General features: G+C 38.8%; 1 protein-coding gene across 1 annotated transcript in view; it reads left to right on the top strand.

Annotated features, from left to right (window-relative positions):
• otofa (otoferlin a) overlaps nt 1–19742 on the top strand; it is a 123080-nt gene that overhangs the window by 85396 nt on the left and 17942 nt on the right. The window contains exons 25-39 of the mRNA XM_088933738.1: nt 3330–3449; nt 4285–4446; nt 4908–5070; nt 6416–6486; nt 7294–7323; nt 7777–7902; nt 8073–8148; nt 12169–12323; nt 13965–14099; nt 15210–15347; nt 15810–15937; nt 16652–16822; nt 17960–18120; nt 18954–19096; nt 19576–19664. Coding sequence (XP_088789864.1) covers nt 3330–3449; nt 4285–4446; nt 4908–5070; nt 6416–6486; nt 7294–7323; nt 7777–7902; nt 8073–8148; nt 12169–12323; nt 13965–14099; nt 15210–15347; nt 15810–15937; nt 16652–16822; nt 17960–18120; nt 18954–19096; nt 19576–19664 — 1868 coding nt within the window. The remainder of the gene's footprint in view (nt 1–3329; nt 3450–4284; nt 4447–4907; nt 5071–6415; nt 6487–7293; nt 7324–7776; nt 7903–8072; nt 8149–12168; nt 12324–13964; nt 14100–15209; nt 15348–15809; nt 15938–16651; nt 16823–17959; nt 18121–18953; nt 19097–19575; nt 19665–19742) is intronic.

The raw sequence follows: 19742 nt of genomic DNA, 5'->3' as shown, positions 1-19742 counted from the left end.
TTAAATCTTGGACATGCTTAAATATCTCCTAAAATACAATGCAAAACACAACACAGAGTGCTCACATGGATATGTCTCGCAAATCCACCTTGTTGTTCATTACAATGCACTATTATTACATATATATAACCATATGGTATAACCATTACATTCTTTTCAGAAGTTAAATTAAATTTATAAATGTATAAAGTTAATTCATGACAGAAGGAGAATGAAGCAGAGCACAAAGAATTAGCAAGAATTAAGACTTGTGTTTAATTTACAATTCAGTTTAAGGCTACTTTGTCCTACATATAATGCATATTTTCCACACAGCTGGGGTGAGTGTTAGAACATGTGGCTAAAATCCATTTAGATGTGTTATTGTTTGGTTTAAATGCCATGGAATATAAGTATCAGTGAGTTGTAAAAAAATATGTCTTAGCTCAAACATTTAGAGAAATAATCCTTCATAAGAACGAGTTAGAGACAAGTACTTTAAAACTTGTTTGCTTAAATATGTGTCACCCATGCGAGAACTAAAGAAATATTAGCAATTTCAGCAAGAATAGTAAGGGCATCATTAGGTTTTAGTTACTATGCTCTTTCGGTCCAGATCTAACTCACATTAGGAATCCTAGTACAAATGAATTTTTACAATCAATAAAGATAAACATATAGTCTTTATTATTTTGATATTTTTATGGTGATAAAGTACAGTATGTAGAGCTAATGGCTAAAAATTCAAATTTTGTGCTATTAGTTTAAACACAAAATATGTCATATCCAAACTCCTACATGTGTAATATCAAAACGTTTAAGTAAAATCTTGTTTTTTGTTGTTAGTGACCATTTTAGTAATGCTTTATAAGGCTTTATAAAATGTTATACCATAATTAAGAGCATGAGTGACTTTCAGAATATCACGTATAACAGCTACATAGTTTGTAATTAATGATTGATTGCCTGAAAGAATGGTTACATGCATCCTGCAAGCTAAATACGTGATCCTCTCTACATGCTGGTTTAACTGTTGTGTTCTCTGCTGCTGACAGAAACAGGACAGGCTCGTCTTTCTCTGCTCCTCGTCTCCAGTTTCTCTGAATCAGCCTGCTTTCCTCAGAGGTTCTCTTCTGCTGTGACTCTCTGTCTTGTTTTCCTGTGTCCCCATTTGCCCATCCTATCATCTTCCAAGGTTCCTTATGACGAAGAGGAGATTAGAAGAGCTTTACTGGCTGTCAATGATTTTGCTGTGCCTCAGATTAAGGTGCTTTACATCTCACCCATCTCTTGGTCACTTCTCACGTTGCTGCTCTCCTGTCATTCTAACTGTCATCTGGCTATGTAGGCTGATCCATCTGCAAAAGCAGGAGCTTCTGTCTTTCCAAAGAGCTACTGTAAAAACTGTAAAAAGCTTTTTATGCATATTAAATGTCCTTTGCTTGGCATTTGTAAGACTTTACTAAACAACTGTTTAATCATCAGAAAGAAACAGAAAAGTATATACTCATGTTCTATGAAATTCTTTTGCTTTTCATTGTGGTAATTAGCAGGTTAATGCTATGTCCTACGTGATTTGTGGGTTAAGAGTTGGTTTTTGGGCAGCACAGTGGAGCAGTGATTAGTATTGCTGCCTTGCAGTGTTGGGGCCCTGGGTTCAATTCTACCTCTATTCTACTCAATCTACATGGAGTTTGTATGTTCTCCACATGTTCAAGTAGGTTTCCTACAGGTGCTTCAGTGTCCTCCCACAGTCCAAAGAAATACTGGTATGTTAATTGGCTTCTGGGAAAATTGGCCCTGGTGTGAGTGTGTGTGTGTTTGTGTCTGTGTGTGCCCTGCGATGGATTGGCGTCCCGTCCAGGGTGTATCCTGCCTTACTCCTGTTGCTTACCAGGATGGGCTCTGGCACCCCTGCTACCTGCAATACAGATTGGATAAAGTAGTAAGAAAAAAAGATGTGTGGATGTTGGTTTCCACAGTTAATGATAGTTACAAAATTATTTGAAAATATTAAATTTTCTGGGTGGCACAGTGGCGTGGAAGGTAGCATTGCTACCTCACAACACTTGGCCTGTGATACCCTGTGATGGACTGGCATCCCAGCCAGGGTGTATCCTGCCTTGGACTGCTGAGTTATGCTCCTGTTCAGTACTCTGTATTTGACTGAGGGTGGATGGATGAATCTTAAAAAAGGCTGGCAGTTTTCTCTACGGGTTTTATAAATCTATAACATGGTTGATGTTTATTGTTATTTATTTACCAATAAAACATATATATAATTCAGAAGCCCCCTACATTAGCCCATTACAAGAAATGCAAAAGTGACTTGGATATATCATATGAAACATTTCAGATTTTATTTGCATGTAATTTCACATACTGTATATAACTGTATATACTGTACAGTATATGCTTGTGCAGGTATACTGTATGTTATTTCATTCAAAAGATATGTAGAGGCATAGAGAATTGTACAGTTCTTATAAACACATTCTAATTTTTTTAATTTTTTTGTTTTACCATTACTTCCATTGTAATAAAGAGCTATTAGCTTTCTAAACAAACTTTTGATTAGCATTTGACTATTTAATTTGAGTCCCAGTAAGTGAGTCACACATAAAGAGTTGTTTAGACCTTTTAGGTACTGCAAATTCCAAAATTCCAAAATTGTAGCTCTGCAGTACTGACGCACAAGTCCTATGAACTTCACCTCTAGGATATATGGTTGAAGTGGTAGCTTGATTCTGGATCATCGGTTGACAAAGTTGAATGACATACGAAAGGCCCATGTAAAGACACTAAAATAAGTAGACACTAAATAAGTAGGTTACAATATAGTCATTCCTAGTTGTATAAACGGTATTTAGAATTCTACATGATATGGCCCACATGGAAAAAAACACACATTGAAAGCATATTGTTTGGCAATTAATTTAGATACTGTGTGTTAGTTTTAAAATGCCCTTGACAAGAAATCTAATTGACAGCTTCAGTATTATTTATTGAGCTATCATGATTTAAGGTAATAGATACTAATAAAACCACATATAATAGCTTAATTCATAGCTATATTTTTATCAGTCAAGACTACAAAGGTGAATGCTTTCCATAGTGAGTTTAAATCAAAGGGAATCTGTATCTTTCTATCTAGAAAGTGCATATTATGCTAACCGAAAGATTCTATATGTATCATCTGTTATTACTATTTTTAATTATACCAATAGTGTGAATGGAAAATTAATTTATGGGACTCTGTTTTCCCTTGAACTTGAATTCTGTACCTGCATTAACTGACACAGAGAGATTCTCAGGGGCATTGTGGATAATTCATTTTATAATTTTCCCAGATTGGCCCAGCTGGGAAAGCCGACCTGCCTCCCATCGAGGGACCAACAGATTCCGATCGAGGTCCCATCATGCCTGTTCCCTTAGGCATCCGACCTGTCTTGAGCAAATACAGGATTGAGGTGAGAAGAGCCTCATTCAGTAGTGCCATGTGAGCCATGACTTCCTGTCACATGTTCTGGCTGTCATAAAGAGAACAGCTCTCTCACATTTCTGTACACTTTCTGTAGCCTTCATTGCCAGCAGACTCAAAATTCAAATTTTACTTTAAGGCTTTCTGCTTCTTTGTGCTTTCCCAAACTGTGTGTTCAAATGCACATGCAAAGAATTGATTATAGTAGCCTTCTTCTCAGTGGTTTTTCCTCTCAGTGATTTTTCAAACCAGCTTCTGTCTCTTGAGTGTGTCTAGTTGGATTTTCCTGATTCTGTATTCAGAGACAAATGAGGTACTTCTCATGTTGGCCTTTTAACAAAAAGTGCTGTTTTTTAAATAAAACAGCATCAGAAACACTTTTATATCTAGTTTGTTAATATTTCACTTTACACAGCATTTAACAGAATTCTTATTATAAAAACTGCTACATTCTTTAGTTAGCACACCTAAATTGCCATGCTCCTACTCTATGTAACTTCTAATGTTTATGCAACAGATGCAGTGTTAATATTATTATAATAATTAGTATAATAGATGATTTGGTATAATCAGGCTGAGCAGACTAGATAAGTTTGTCTTCTACAGACCATGATCTTCTCTGTGGAAGTGGGTGGCAGTGAACACTATGCTCTGCCAGTTATCAATACTCAGTTTTGGCAAGTGTGGTTTAAGATATTAATATTTCAGTTGGGGAGTTGGGGAAATTTAAGAGACCTTTCAGAGAATGAGATCATATAGCTTAGTACTCAGTTCAGCCTCTCAGACCTCTTGCTGCCTTACAAAAAACCTCTCTCTGCCACCAGGTGTTGTTCTGGGGCCTGAGAGACCTGAAGAGGGTGAACTTGGCTCAGGTGGACAGACCCCGAGTTGACATTGAGTGTGCAGGGAAAGGAGTCCAGTCAGCACTCATTCAAAACTACAAGAAAAACCCCAATTTCAGCACTCTGGTCAAGTGGTTTGAAGTTGTGAGTATCTTTAAAGTTCCTGAGATCAAGTATAATTTTCATTTTAATTAATGAAATTGATTAGTATTCGTATTCAGAGTGTTTTAGAGATTTAACTATAAAGAGACTTTCCAGCTTTACTTCTATAAAAAAATCTGCTTCCACTGAATTCTAGACAAGATACTTTGCTGTCATTTCTATACTGTACAGAAAACAATAGCTATTATTGACATGTCAAGCCTACTGTTTTCCTTTCAACGGACTAAAGGCAATTTAGTAAGTCTTTTGCTATCTTTGTCACACAACAAAGAAAGCCTGATACCTCATTTTCAAGTAAAATGTCAAAAACATTAGATGCTAATGACTTCTAACTCCCTGTAACAGCTTCTGAGTATTGAAATTCCAGACAGAAACTGTATAATTGCTTTGCATTTGTTAATTCAGACGTCTTGTTTTCCTCATGAATATTTATCTGCCCAAAGGATCTACCAGAAAACGAGCTGCTCCATCCCCCCCTGAACATCCGAGTTGTGGATTGCAGAGCCTTTGGACGCTACACCCTGGTGGGATCTCATGCAGTCACTTCCCTCCGCAAATTCATTTACAGGGCCCCAGACAAGAATGCCAACAACTGGGCCACAGCAGGTACATGGCTGGAACGGCGCTGCCTGGGGCCATGTCCCCACACACAGCAGTGTCTTGAACCAGGACTTACAGCAGTGGTTCTGGGGACAGCCACACCTGCTGGTTTTCCTTCTTCATGAGATCTCAGTTACTGTACTCCACATACCTGAAATCTCCTTTTACCTAATAATAGAAATGTAATTGTTTTCAGATCCGAAACATGATTGACATTGCCCTTTAATGAGTTTCACACATACTTTTCAATCTTCATTTTTTCAGTAGAACAAAAACTTATAAAAGTTCCAAATAAAGCTTCAGTTAATCTAATAACCCGACTGGAATGACAACCAGCAGGTATGTGTAGTAGGTCTTCATATCCAGGGCTGGAAACACCTGCTTTAGGATATTGCCACTATGGCTTTATAATTTACAGTAAGAAAATTATTAATTAATTAATTAATTAATTAATTAATTTTGAACAGACCAGAATTGCATATTTAATCCATATTCACTCACAACTAAGGTTCCACACTTTTGGTGTTGATTTTTTAACCAACAGTTCTGGATAATTAATTAGCAGGTATATGGTTTTTTCACTGAGCCAATTTTGAGAAAAATATTTATTGCCCTCTGGGCCTAGAATGTTTTTATATTACTTATAATTACTTTACAATTGCACTTTTGACTGTTGTATACTATATAAATCTCAGCTTTGTTGAAACCAATGGCTGTTGGAAGGTCTCACTGAAATACTGGTGAAAATAAACACATAACTATATCTGAATAACACATTAATAAATTACACGTAGGACTGAATTGGGAAACTCTGGACCAAGATTAAACAGGCTGTAGGATAATGTCACCATCCCTTGTTTTTTGACTTAAGGAACTGATCAAGTAAAACAGAGTTTTGGTTGTTTAGGTTTTACTGAGAAGGGGTAAAGTTGAAAGGAACATTTTGTGATAAAAAATAAACATTTAAAGCATGGAACCCTACTTGCAACTACAGCTGTGTTTATTTTTCACCATAGACACAGTGATTCACAGGAAGAATGACACTGTTTTGCCGGATAAACAAATACTGTATATTAGACTTTTCCACTGTTCCATCATATACTGTCAAGCTGTTTTTCTTTTTTGCTGTGTACATTTGCTTTCAGATAGTATAAAGAATTTAGATAACACTTCTTTTTCCTCTGACGTCTTACTCCTACTTACTCCATTCTCTCTATTCTCTTCCTCCTCCTGGCCTACTGTCCTGTTCTCATGTTCTGCCTGTCCCTGGCCACGTACTTCTGTCCTCCAGCTAAACTGATGAATGGCTACATGGCTCTGACAAATGGGAGCCCCTACTCTCGCCCCACAGGTGAAATAATAGTCAACATGGAGCCAGAGCCCCCTGTCAAGAAGATGGAAACTGTGGTCAAGCTGGATGCTGTAAGTGACCTGGGCTTCTCTTTGTGATCATGATGGGTGACAGAAGAAACTCTTACAGTGTATTTCAACCAACACAGCTGCTTTTATCGCAGTTTTGGCAGACTCTAATTTTTATACTCTTAGCTTATTTTGTAAACATGAAGTGTTTGAAGTTGAAGTGAGCTTGACTAGCTTTGATCTGGCCAAATAAAAGCCGCACAGGGACTGGCTCAGCAATGTCTTGCTCTCCTTAACCCAGCAGCTAGTTAAAATTCTGTAGATTTGGTACACATGAAGAGAGAACCAGCTGATGAGTCTACATGTCACTGATAGTCCCTTCTTCACTCATCCCTGCTGTCCATTACACCACAGGGGTAAGGATGGAATTGGACATTCCAACTGAGACCTTATGCTTTAGAACAAAATGTTCTAATTGTCTTGTCTTCATTCATTGATGAATGTATTTAGTAATATAACGTCTGTTTCTAAAAACAGCTAATTTAAATGTCTCCACCACAGATTCTATTCTACTACCTTAAAACTGGAAAACGAAAGTAATTCATAAAACCTCTTAGTTATTCCTAAGGATGGAGGTTTCGGTCATCAATAGCATATGTATATTATGATCCAGAGGCATTTCCTTTTTGTCTGTTTTGTGTAAATCACATTCAATAAAGACAAGTATGAACTTGCCATTAAATGTTTGTTTGTACATATAGTATAAGTACTTTTGTGTAGTTGTTGTCTTGTTTGCATGTGTTTATTTTTATTTGGCAGCAGTGATTGCACCTTTAATTTTGTTTTGTCTTTGTGTAACCCTCCCCTCAGACTTCTGATGCTGTTGTTAAAGTTGATGTGGTAAGTCTCACAGTTAAGACTGGGCTTGATTGACATTTGGTGTACCAATCTAGCCATCATTAAACTTGTTATTCTTTTTAGACAACTTTTCAAGGAATAGAAGTTTTCATTACTCTGTTGACACCAGACAGTATCAAATGGCTTCCAAGCTTACAAGAACTGTCTAAATATATAAGATAATTAGTGTAAGGCACCCAATGGCTTTGCATTTGGAGGCACATTACTAACTTTACTCTTTTTTGAAGTCTGCGTACACATACAGTTTTTCAAATCTTTCCTACTTATCTCATTATTAATCATAGTATGAGGTCATGAAATACCCGAAGAATTTTGCATGAATAGTAAATTGTGATAATGCCAAGTTGAGAGTTTTGTTTGCCACTAGGTAAGTTCACATGTTGAGGACAGCAGAAAAAGTTTTAATGCTTCAACATTTTGTGATTTTCATCCTAGAGTGAAGAAGAGAAGGAGAAGAAGAAAAAGAAAAAGAAAGGAGAAGAAATTGAGGAGGAAGAACCTGATGAAAGCATGCTGGACTGGTGGTCAAAATATTTTGCCTCCATTGAAACCCTGAAAGAAGTGAGTTTTATGGTTCATTGAACACCAATATTCCTTGTTCACACAAATTGAAAGTCTGTGGTAGGAGTCTACAATATGCTGTTGTTGGGCACTGCTGGACAATATTGATAATAGTTCTGGATTCTAATTCATGAAAGCAGGAACCTATTACACATTCATATGTTTTCCAGCAACTAAGGGCACAGGAGGCAGCAGCTGCAGAAGCTGAGGAAAAGGAAGACATGGAGATAGCAGCAGAAAGCACAGGTAAAATGAAAGATTTGTTACACAACCCAGGAAAAGTGACAGAGTGTCATTGTGCTTGTGTCAATGTTCAATTAGTTTACATTTCTCCTCTTAAAATGAAGTGTCATTTCTGTCTTAGTACTACTCAATAAGATTCTCCATTATTTCTGCTTAGCTTGGTGCTTACCATCTTGATTAACTGTTCAATGTGGGACCAATAATGTGAAAGAAAAAAGCACTTGGATATGATATAAAAGAGGAATTTACATTAATTGCATTTATACTTAAACAGCATTTCCTGAAGCATTCAGAGAGTCGTATCTAGCTCCTAGGACAACAGCAGCACCCCACCCTTAGATTTAAATCCACAATCTTTTTTTTTATTTATGAGTCTGGAGCCTTAACCAATACTGCCTAAAAATGAAAGAATTCCCTTATCTGTTGTTATCTGTATGAGTTTGTAAACTGCAAGCTGCACAAATATAACTTTCTAGAAATACATTAAAATGCATTATTCCTTTCTTTATGCATTTTTTGCTGTGTGTCTCTTAATCCTCTGTGCCACTAGTCCGAATCTTGCCTGACCTTTTATCTGGGTCTCTGTTGCCTTGCTGAGCCTCACATCCCACGTGTGCTACTAAGTGCCTGGGATATTGATACATTTAATTTTTCAAAACCTTCTTGAAGTGCAATATTTCTTCATTATTATCCTTGCATTGTTAGAACTATTTGAGTTCATTCAGGAATTAGATGTGGCATTTTGTGCCACAGAATCTTTACAGAATCCCACAACCATTTCTGTAAAGAAGAGCCTCCTATTCTCAGACTTAAATCAATTTTAGGGTTGTGTAATTTCTGCAATAAACAAGTATATAATGTACATGTAGTTAAGGTGGGTAGCTGTGTCAGCTTGCATAGGGTGCAAAGGAACAAGTAATAGGTTTATTCCATGCTGAAAAGAGAAGAAAGAAAACACAATGTTTCAGAGAAGGCCGAAGAAGGCTCCACAGCCGAAACGTTGTGTTTTCTTCTCTTTTCAGCGTGGAATAAACCTATTACTTGTGTCACGCCCTCTGCAGCCAGAGGGCGCTCCTTCTCTGTCCTGTCCCTAGTTTCCGGTCTGCTGTCCTTCCTGTCCCTCTCTTTCCCTTGGGCTATATATTTCCGGGTCTTGCACTCTGTCCTCGCTCAGCATTGACGTTCGGATGTCCTGAGACCCGCCTAGCACCAGGGCGCCCCACGTCCGCTCCCTGAGGGCATAGGTTTCTATACGGCATTCCTGAACTCTTTGCACTATGAGCCCGGGCCTTTTTCCCGTCTCGCCGCTACGCTTATGGGTCTTTTTCCGCTCTCCTGCTCCCCACGGTTAGTCCCTTTTGGACGTCCGTAACAGAATGCTGAGCCACTCACTGACCCCGCGAGCGGCGCTTTTTGTCTTGCCGCAGTTTTTTCTTTTTCTCTGGGCTGTTTTTTTTTTTTTCAGTTCCTCTATTCTAATCGCTGGATATCACTCCGATCTTCCGTGCCTGTGAGCGGGTCCTGCACCTGGCCTTCCTCGGGTAGATCACTCCGATATCAGTGATTGAATGTTGAGCTGGCTTTCCTATTCTTATTACTGGATATCACTCCGAGCTTCTGTGTCTGGAGCGGGTTTTCGTGCCTGGCTCTTCCTGGTCTTGCTCTCTCCGATATCAGTGATAGAATGGTAAGCTTTCTGCCGTTCCTCCATTCTTTTCGCTGGATATCACTCCGGGCATCTGTGTCTGTGAGCGGACTTCGGTCTGGCTTTCCTCAGGTTGTCCACTCCGATATCAGCGTTAGAATGTGAACGTGCCCATTGCCCTGTCTGCGGTATTTTTCCCCGGGGTTTTTTGCTGTTTTTTCTTGTTTTTTGCCTTTTGTTTTGATTTTTTTTTCTTCCTGGTTTCCCCTCCTTTTTGTTCCCCCCTGCTCCCTGTGTCTCGGAACTTTGGTTCCTACCTGTTTTTGGTTCCTATCTGTTTTGTGTGGTTTGTCTCCCTGGTCTTTCCCAGGTTTTTGTCTGTTGCGTTTGTGCTTGTGTACTTTTTTGTTTTTAGTCTCCGGAGCTCTTCTCTACCGCCCCTTCCTCCACCCAATAAAGGTTTATACCCCGGAGGAAGGGGTAGCTCTCAGCCGTGGATTCCCGGAGGTTTCCTTTCAGTTAAATGAGGTTTTTCCTCCCCCCAGTGCTGGGCAGCTCATTTATTTGTATGGGCGTCGGGAGCCGCCCATGAAGGGGGGGGTACTGTCACGCCCTCTGCAGCCAGAGGGCGCTCCTTCTCTGTCCTGTCCCTAGTTTCCGGTCTGCTGTCCTTCCTGTCCCTCTCTTTCCCTTGGGCTATATATTTCCGGGTCTTGCACTCTGTCCTCGCTCAGCATTGACGTTCGGATGTCCTGAGACCCGCCTAGCACCAGGGCGCCCCACGTCCGCTCCCTGAGGGCATAGGTTTCTATACGGCATTCCTGAACTCTTTGCACTATGAGCCCAGGCCTTTTTCCCGTCTCGCCGCTACGCTTATGGGTCTTTTTCCGCTCTCCTGCTCCCCACGGTTAGTCCCTTTTGGACGTCCGTAACAACTTGTTCCTATAATGTATGTGTATGTTTGCTTCCTTATTCTATCATATCTTTTATAAATGTCAGAGAAGTTCAGTTTTTTATTAACTAAGCTAAGCTGAAAATGTCCCAGTGGGTGATATCACCGGGCATGTTGTGTTGCTTATCTGAACTGGGGTTACATAAGAAGCACAAAATCAGAATCTTGTGAAATGTGCTGGAGTTGACTGGCTTCATCCAACAAACCTCACACCAGCTGAGCAATGAGACCCCATGAAAATGAAATCCATTGTGTGGAGCACAGTCCTTCCCATGATGAATAGTCTGATAACATCTGCTAATTACATATAGCTGCTGAGAAATAAAAGGCTCAGTGTTGATTCAGAAGAGGCAAAATCTGTCTTCAGTACGAATTGCTCATCCAATAACTATTTATACATCAGCCAAAAAAAGCCATTAATTCAAAGTGTCTAAAAGATTGAACTGAAAATCAGGTAAAGATTGCTCCTGCTCTGAGATCAATATTTAGTTATAGCAGCAGTGGTTGTATGCGTTATCTGAATAATGCAAGCAAAAACATCACTTTACTGTATGAAATAAACAGTTTATGGGAGTCTGTTTATGATGTTTGAAACAGAATTGCATAATTATTATTGCTGATTTATTATTGTTGTGTGTCAGCTGCATCCACTTCAAGCTAGTACAGAGTGTGTTCATGTGCTGCCATTGGTACCCCTTCCTTTTCCATCTTCACATATATACAGTATCTTTTGCTGTGTATGTTCATTGTGCTTACATTGTCTGCCACCTCCACCAGCATGGCTACCTGCTGCCATGAAAGTTGGCTGAAAATAGGCTCATATTGGCTTTACCTACCTAGGACAGAAAGACTGTAATTGTGAGTATTTCCGTATGATGCAGAGAAGTCATTAAGAATATTTAAAACTTTGAAACCTGTTTTGAAATATATAAAAAGTGGAAAAATCCCATTAAGTGATATGTATGGATAGTCATTATTACAGTAAATTTGCATAAATATGCAAAGACAAGAATTATAGGTTTTAGGATGAAACAATAAGGAAAATTAGCCCATCTAAATCATTTGGGTTTTTAGCATGTTATAGTAAGTAAAAGGTAAAAAAAGATCTTTTTGGAAGAATCACCTCATGAAACTTTAAATTTACTTTAAAAATAAGTAGTTGGCTTGTCTCTCATATGCTAAACCTTTCATTTTACTAATTAAACTAATTATGATCAGTTCTTTTCAAATGCAAAGAAAATACATTCTATCAGAAAATGTCTAAGTGAAAGCTGAATAAAGAGGTTTTAGAGATGGCTGTGAAGCTGTTATCCTCACAGCACAGGATGCCGATAACTCTGGTATGCTGGCCAGAGGACAGAATGTCAACTTTCATGTGGAATTCATGTGTCGAGTACTCTGTGTCCACCCCTCGCCCTGTGTTCAGAGATCAAACCTGATGACTCTCCTGTGAAAGGCTCAAAGGTCAAAGAGAAGGGAAAGGACAAGGTCAAAGCTTCCAAGGAAGACAAGAAGAAGAAGAACCATCCTGGTGAGGCAATGGAGAAGAAGAGCAACAAGCAGAAAATCGATGAGTTATACGTGAGTAACTCCTTCTGCACAGGAGTGTCGCAGCGCTCCTCTGTTGCTTTACTGGTGCTATTTTACTGATTTGCTTAGTACTAATTTACTACTTTACTCTCTCTCAGAGCCCCGGTAGAAAGTGTGGCCTGCTGCCAATCGTATATTTTCCAGGTGTGCCGCAGTCACAAGTTGACAGTGACACAGGTGCTGCAGCCACACAGGAATGCTCTTTCCCTGCACCTCTGGGGAACTAGGGCCAGCTGCTCCGCCACTGTTGCCCCACTGGCGAATACACACACAATAGCTCAGTCGGGGGCTGTGTGGGAGGATTCTCCACCGACATGCACTGTTAAGGAGAGGTGGTCTTCCTTCTCTCTTGGCAGTTTGCAAGAGAGACAGACACACAGCCGCTGCCAGCATAGTCAGACAGGTCTTTCAGCAGCACTGCCGGCAGCTGTAGCTCATCAAACCAGCCACTCCCTACAGCTGTGGCTGCATACTGGGGCACCAGCTAATGGCCTGTCACAATCCTGTTCAATACATTTATTAAGACTTTAAACAGAACGATGAACCGTTCACAAATTTCCAAAAGCCGGAGCCTAGTGTACTCCACTGTCATGCCAAACCACACACAAACAAACTAGGAAAAGGAGAAACCAAGGAACATTAAATAACATTAGTAAAGGGAAAACCCAAAACAATAAAAGTCTTTTTTAATAAGGCCAGCAGCCATATTACTCTGCAACTCACAGATAGCAACTCACTGAAGCTAAGTAGGTATGAGCCCAGTCAGTACCTGGATGGAAGACCTCCTGGGAGAGCTAAGGTTGCTGCTGGAAGAGGTGTTAGTGGGGCCAGCAGGGGGCGCTCACCCTGTGGTCTGTGTGGGTCCTAATGCCCTAGTATAATGATGGGGACACTATACTGTAAAAAGGTTCCGTCTTTCGGATGAGACATAAAACCCAGGTCCTGACTCTCTGTGGTCATTAAAAATCCCAGGGTGTTTTTTGAAAACTGTAGGGGTGTTACCCCAGCGTCCTGGCCGAATTTCCCATTGGCCTTTACCAATCATGGCCTCCTAATAATCCACATCTATGATTTGGCTTCATTGCTCTGTTCTCCTCCCCACTGATAGCTGATGAGTGGTTAATGTACTGGCGCACTATGGATGCCGTCGCATTATCCAGGTGGGGCTGCACTACCATTGGTGGTGGTGGAGGAGTCCCTATTACCTGTAAAGTGCTTTGAGTGGAGTGTCCAGAAAAGCACAATATAAGTGTAAGGAATTATTAATTATTATTATTTTTACAGTCTTTGGACTTTGGTCCCAGGTATATGGGTGAAATATATTAGAACAAGATGCCAACTTGCAGTAAAGTATGACAAACCAAAATTAAAAAGTAGATTTTTGTTATTACAGAAATCTAAATGTATTGAGCCCTCTTCAATTTACAAAATGTCATAGCCTGTTTTTATATTAATTTAATCTCGTTGACAGTCTGACAGATTATCTTCAATAAAATTAAGAATATTGTATAACAAGTCAAGTTCTTTTGTGTTTAACAAATGTGTACTGCATTTGCTACGCTGAATTGTTTACATGTTTTGAACATAGTAAACAATTCAGTGTAAATAAATAAAACTTCCATGTCATTCCAGGTATACAACAAGGAACTGGAAAATGAGTTTGACAACTTTGAGGACTGGCTACACACCTTCAACCTATTCAGAGGGAAAATTGGAGACGATGATGATAGCATGTCTGATGAGGACAGGATTGTTGGGAGATACAAAGTAAGGGCTGAGGATGAGTTTTGGGTTTCATTCCATATTGTAAGAATGGAAAATTACACAAATTAATCATGTTCAAAAGCATCTGTCAAAGGAGACAGCCTGTTGACAAAAAGTAAATAGAGAATAATAATCCCTTTCTGCATTGTAAATGTCTCAGTTACTGCCAAAATAAACCATCTAAAGTAAGGTATGTTTTAGCACTCAGATTATGGGTGCTCATCTGAGGACTTTATTCTTTTTCACATTATAATCATCTGAACTTTATGAGAACTACCTGAATGTGAAACTGCACATTAATGTTCAGCGTCATCAGTTCATCAGTTTATGTTCTTGGAAACCGAGGTCTGGAAGATAGCTTTTGTTTTCCTCTTACAAAAGATTTTAGAAGAAGGAAATAATATCAAGTAGTATGAGAAAAAGTATTTGGGACTTATTACTTAAGTTAATATATAGAAAGGACATGCCTTTGTAAACCTTGAAGAAGACTTGTATCCAGGACCACACAATATAGGGTATGATTTGTTAGACTGGGTGTGATTTGTTAGACTACTTGGTTTTAAAAAGAACATTTTAAGTACAGTTCCTTCATCTGAGAACTTTGTGTTTGTACATGTGTGTTTATATTTAATAACATGCTTTTCCACATTAGTTTAAAATAACTGTTATTACAACAGGGCATAATAAATGGAAACCAAAATAGTTAAAAGCTATTGGGAAGCATAATCCACATGCTTCAAATGAATTATATAAAAATAAAACACCACATAAAAATTATATACATTTGAAAAAAGCTAAAAACACCAAAACAATACAAAATAACAGTATGACAGCAGTTTTGGGAAAAAGCATTCACTTAGACTACCAAGATACAATTGTTTCTCTGAAAGCTTGTTTGAGGATCAAAATTAGACAAAAGCTTGAAGATTTTACATCCCATAAGGATCACAATGTTTCTGATAAATTATGTTTGTGTTACTTTTGTGTTACTGACTTCGTTAGTTTACTTTTTTGTTGATTTCATTTTTGTTTGCCTGCATTCTCCATATTTCTCCACCAAGTTTACCCACTTTTGACCCTGCAATGTCTTTTGCCCTGTGTCTTGTTGTGCAGGGCTCTCTGTGTGTCTACAAAGTGCCCCTCCCTGAGGACGTTACCAAAGAGGCTGGCTTTGATCCGAATATGGGCATGTTCCAGAGTATCCCACACAACGACCCTATCAATGTCCTCGTTCGTGTGTATGTAGTCAGGGTAGGTTTTGATTCCAAATCATTTAACTGATTGTTCAGTATCATCAGATCTTAAACACAGTTGATTGTCATATCCCAAATGGTGCAAACATATTGAATATTTAGATGTTCTTATAGTGGATAGGTACACGAAATACAATTCTAGTAATTAGTAATTACATTCATATCTTCATATCTACAGTAAGTGATGCATTTTTCTAAGTCAATTCATAAAGAGAGCAAGAGATCAGAAAATGCAGCTTCATAGGTTTAAGTAATGGTAAATTTTTTGCAAACACAAAAGCACAATATATTACTGAGCCAGAGAGTGGATCTTAAACATAGGTAGCAATGAGAACCAACATATCTGAACTTAAGAAATAATAAAGCTATGTCTTATTGTGGTATATGGTAGAGGTAACCTATGATGGTCAATGAGTATGTGCCTTAATATTTTACAGCTGATCCATTCTTCTTTTTTCAGGCCACAGACCTGCACCCTGCTGATATCAATGGCAAAGCAGATCCTTACGTTGTCATTAAACTGGGGAAAACAGAAATCAAAGACAAAGAGAACTACATTTCAAAACAACTGAACCCTGTCTTTGGAAAGTAAGTCAAGTACAGTATAACCACATACATCCCAGACCTCAGCTTGCTTCAACATAAGCATGGCAAATTCTTTTGTATAGTTTTGCTCTGTTCAACTGCTCCTCTGTACAGATCTTTTTTTATAGTCATTTTTCAGAGCCATCTTATTCACATTTTTACAGTCTCCTTTATATGAAAATCAAACATTTTATATTAAGTATTCTATCACAATTGCATTTATTTGAGTTTTTATTGAACACTCAATATAAAAAAGTTTTGATTTAGTGTTCCCAGGGTTTTACAGTACAATTTTATGCACTCAAAAAACCAAGAAGTAGGCTTTATGGTGGACTTCAAATTTCCCAATGTAGACTGAGAAAGACCTACAGGAATATCAGAAGCAGAAACTGAAATGGTTAATGACTGAAGACATTCAAGCGGGAAGCTGCTTCATTCAAAAGCACAAGTTAAGGTTCATTCCACACTGAAAAGCAGAAAAAGTGCTTTTTCAGCTGTTGAGCCTTCTTCAGGTGTCACCTGTGTTTCTTCCTTCTACATTTCAGTGTGGTTTATGAGGACCCCAAAATGGAAATGCTTGTATTGATCTATTGTATACTGTATATAATCAAGACAGAGTGCATCAAAATCTAAATGGTATGGGCATAAATGATACAAAGCTTGTAAATGTGGTTTCAGTTTTACTTCTCTCACATACTTTCACTCATTTTCTCTCAGGTCATTTGATATTGAAGCTACATTCCCAATGGAATCCATGCTGACCGTCGCTGTTTTTGACTGGGATTTAGTGGGATCTGATGATCTCATAGGGGAAACCAAGATTGACCTGGAGAACCGATACTACAGCAAGCACAGGGCCACTTGTGGCATTGCTCAGAGCTACTCCCTGTGAGTAATGCCTCCTCTCATGAGACTTATACTCATGTCAGTACCCAGAGCAGATGTCAGGCTGAGAACTGCAAACTTGACAGAGCAAGGAGAAGTATTTGTAAAAATAAAATTAGAGAAAGTACAACATAGTGCCACTGCTGGAAATGAGCTTTACTTCATTCTGTTTAAGGTCAGGAGAAGCAGGGCAGGACAGGATGACAATGTGGTGGAGGTCTTTCAGTTAATCAGTTGTCCAGTATGTGTTTGTTTCCTTCTGTGTCAAAATCATTATTTTTATTTATGGATATTTTTCAGCTCTGTCATTTAAATCCCTTTAGTACCAGGGTTTTAAAATATATTATGGCAGAAAACTGTGCATTGTGTTTCAACTCTAAAATCTGTTATGCAAGTAAGGGTAATCAATGGTAAGCAGAGAAAAAAGTAAGTTTTTCAATTGTTCACAGCAGGAAAAGCATTTCTCAGCAGTTAAAATATATCCTAGTAACAGTTTTGCTTCTCTCACAATACAAAATGAAAGGACATCCCATTAGTGTACTTCCACAAAAAAGCAAATTCAAAATTACAGATTACAGAGCACAGTCACAGCTTTGTAGTGTCTGCATTGATCAAGACATGATTCATATGAGTTTCCTGCTACTGTACCAACATAAAGACAACATCAGGTACTGTACATTGCTGGGAATTCAATTTCGCAACAACATTTCCATGTTCTGACAGCATTGCATTTACCCCAGGTTAGCCAACCCAGTCAGCTGCACAGAGTGCTTACCGACAGTGAGAACAGCACAGTTACAATTAACAGTTATTTAATTAACCAGGAAAGTGACAAGAAAGCATGTACAAGTGAGCAAATTATAGTGATTAAGGATTAGGTATAGGCAAATATAAAACTCTTTAAGCTGTGCAAAATAAATCACAAGGATCATATTTATAATTATTTATAAAATATTACTGGATAGCTTTATTTCTTTAATAGTACATGTAGGAAGCATAGTAGTAATAGTGACATTACAGATATAACAGTCTGTTTCAAATCAAAACCCTGAAACCAGAGTTTGTTTTATCCAGTGCTTGTACCTGTGGGAGGCAGCTTTGTTCCAATGTGTTAGATAAGGTGTCTTGTTGTGTCATTAGCCATGGCTACAACGTGTGGAGAGACCCCATGAAACCCACTCAGATTCTGACCAAACTGTGCAAGGAGGGGAAGGTGGACGGCCCGCACTTTGGGCCCGGAGGAAGAGTCAAAGTGGCAAACCGGGTTTTCATGGGACCAACTGAAATAGAGGATGAAAACGGTAAGGAGTTTTTTGGGTCACTTATTTGACATGTGTCACCAATACAATGAGCAACTGAAATAGCATCCCCACTACACGCCAGCCTGACTCTTTCAATGAAGGGGCAAAATATTAGAAAAAATTATCTAGTTTTAATAAATTAAGGAAGCCCAATGAACTGTATTGTTGGACCACTGTCCACATTTTAACCATTACACATTCCATTTTATTTCCCATAGTGCAAATGACAGTGAGTGCTTGTATGTTATTTGTGTTTGATACCACCCCTAAATTGTTATAATGAGAAGCAGATGACTACAGGTCGTCAACGTCGTTTAGGATCATTGCATAGCGCTGGAACCATAGTCTTCCGCAGTCACACAAGCATGCAAACAAAGATAATAATGTAAATCATGAGACATGAGATGTGAACTTCATTACTCAAGCTCAAGACCGAATAGGTGAGGGAAAAAGTAAAATTAATATGATTTCACTTAAACATGTTTTTGTGAATCAAATCCCTCTATTCTGAGACCCTATTTTGGGCTGTATTTTGAAAAAAAAAATTGTACTGGAGCAAAATGCCTGTAAATTGGCTCTTTCAATGCTTCAAACAGGTAATAAACATAGTTCATGAATAAAATAATTATTTAGATGGATGTTTTTACTTTAACAACCCAGATTGTTTCTAATAAAGGAGATGCAACTGAATTGATAACATATTCAGCAGTTTGCACAGTTTATGAATTGTCATTTGTATTTGTAAGATTTATAGCATTACTGTGGGGAGGTGGGTAGCATCAACTTATTGGCAGTACTGAGATGGGGCAGAGGTGCTATTCACATGGTTGCAGGGCTGAAGAAGCAGACAGATGAGCACCTGGCCTTGACTGTGCTGCACCACTGGGAGGAGATCCCCCGCCTTGGCTGCAAACTCATCCCAGAGCACGTGGAGACCAGGCCCCTCCTCAACCCTGACAAGCCCGGCATTGAGCAGGTACAAACACGTCCTGCTCACTGCAGCGGTTCGCTGTTCACAGTGGTGGCTATTAGGCAGTTTTAACAAGTAATAAATAGCCTGCAATTAGACACAAGCTGTTAGTGTTTGCCAAATTTAACAGACCACCACAACGGATATATAATCAGGCTACTGAAGAGCATAAAACTGAGCAGAGGGTTTTGAAGAATAACCGGAATCAATTGATAAAGATGGGGTTATTTTTATCTTTACATTAATTTATATAGAGTGAAGACTCAATATTATTGCTATCAGCAATGAAGATAAATTGTCCTGAAAGTCATTCAAACGGTAGTGGGAAGTTACTTAGCCATGTTGTTGAAGCCGATACCTTGGCTTCTTTCATGCAATACAGGGATGTGATCCTCACATCTGCTCTATTAGCTACCTAACAAAGGGCTAAGAGCTTCCACTCATTTGTAAGCTTTGTTATGTTTTCATGTGTTTTGGACCTGTAGGGGCGAATTGAGATGTGGGTTGATATGTTTCCCATGGATATGCCAGCACCTGGACCTGCCATTGATATCTCTCCAAGAAAGCCAAAGAAGTAGGTTCTGTAGAGAATTAGCTGACTAACAGCTGTCCCCATAGTGACTGAATGAAGATGAAGCACTTGAGCCCAGGT

This window comes from Atractosteus spatula, chromosome 2 (assembly GCF_055471065.1).
Source record: "Atractosteus spatula isolate fAtrSpa1 chromosome 2, fAtrSpa1.hap1, whole genome shotgun sequence".
NCBI classification, from domain to species: Eukaryota; Metazoa; Chordata; class Actinopteri; order Semionotiformes; family Lepisosteidae; genus Atractosteus; species Atractosteus spatula.
The sequence above is the reverse complement of the archived record's forward strand: the minus strand, read 5'-3'. Positions and strand labels throughout refer to the sequence as shown.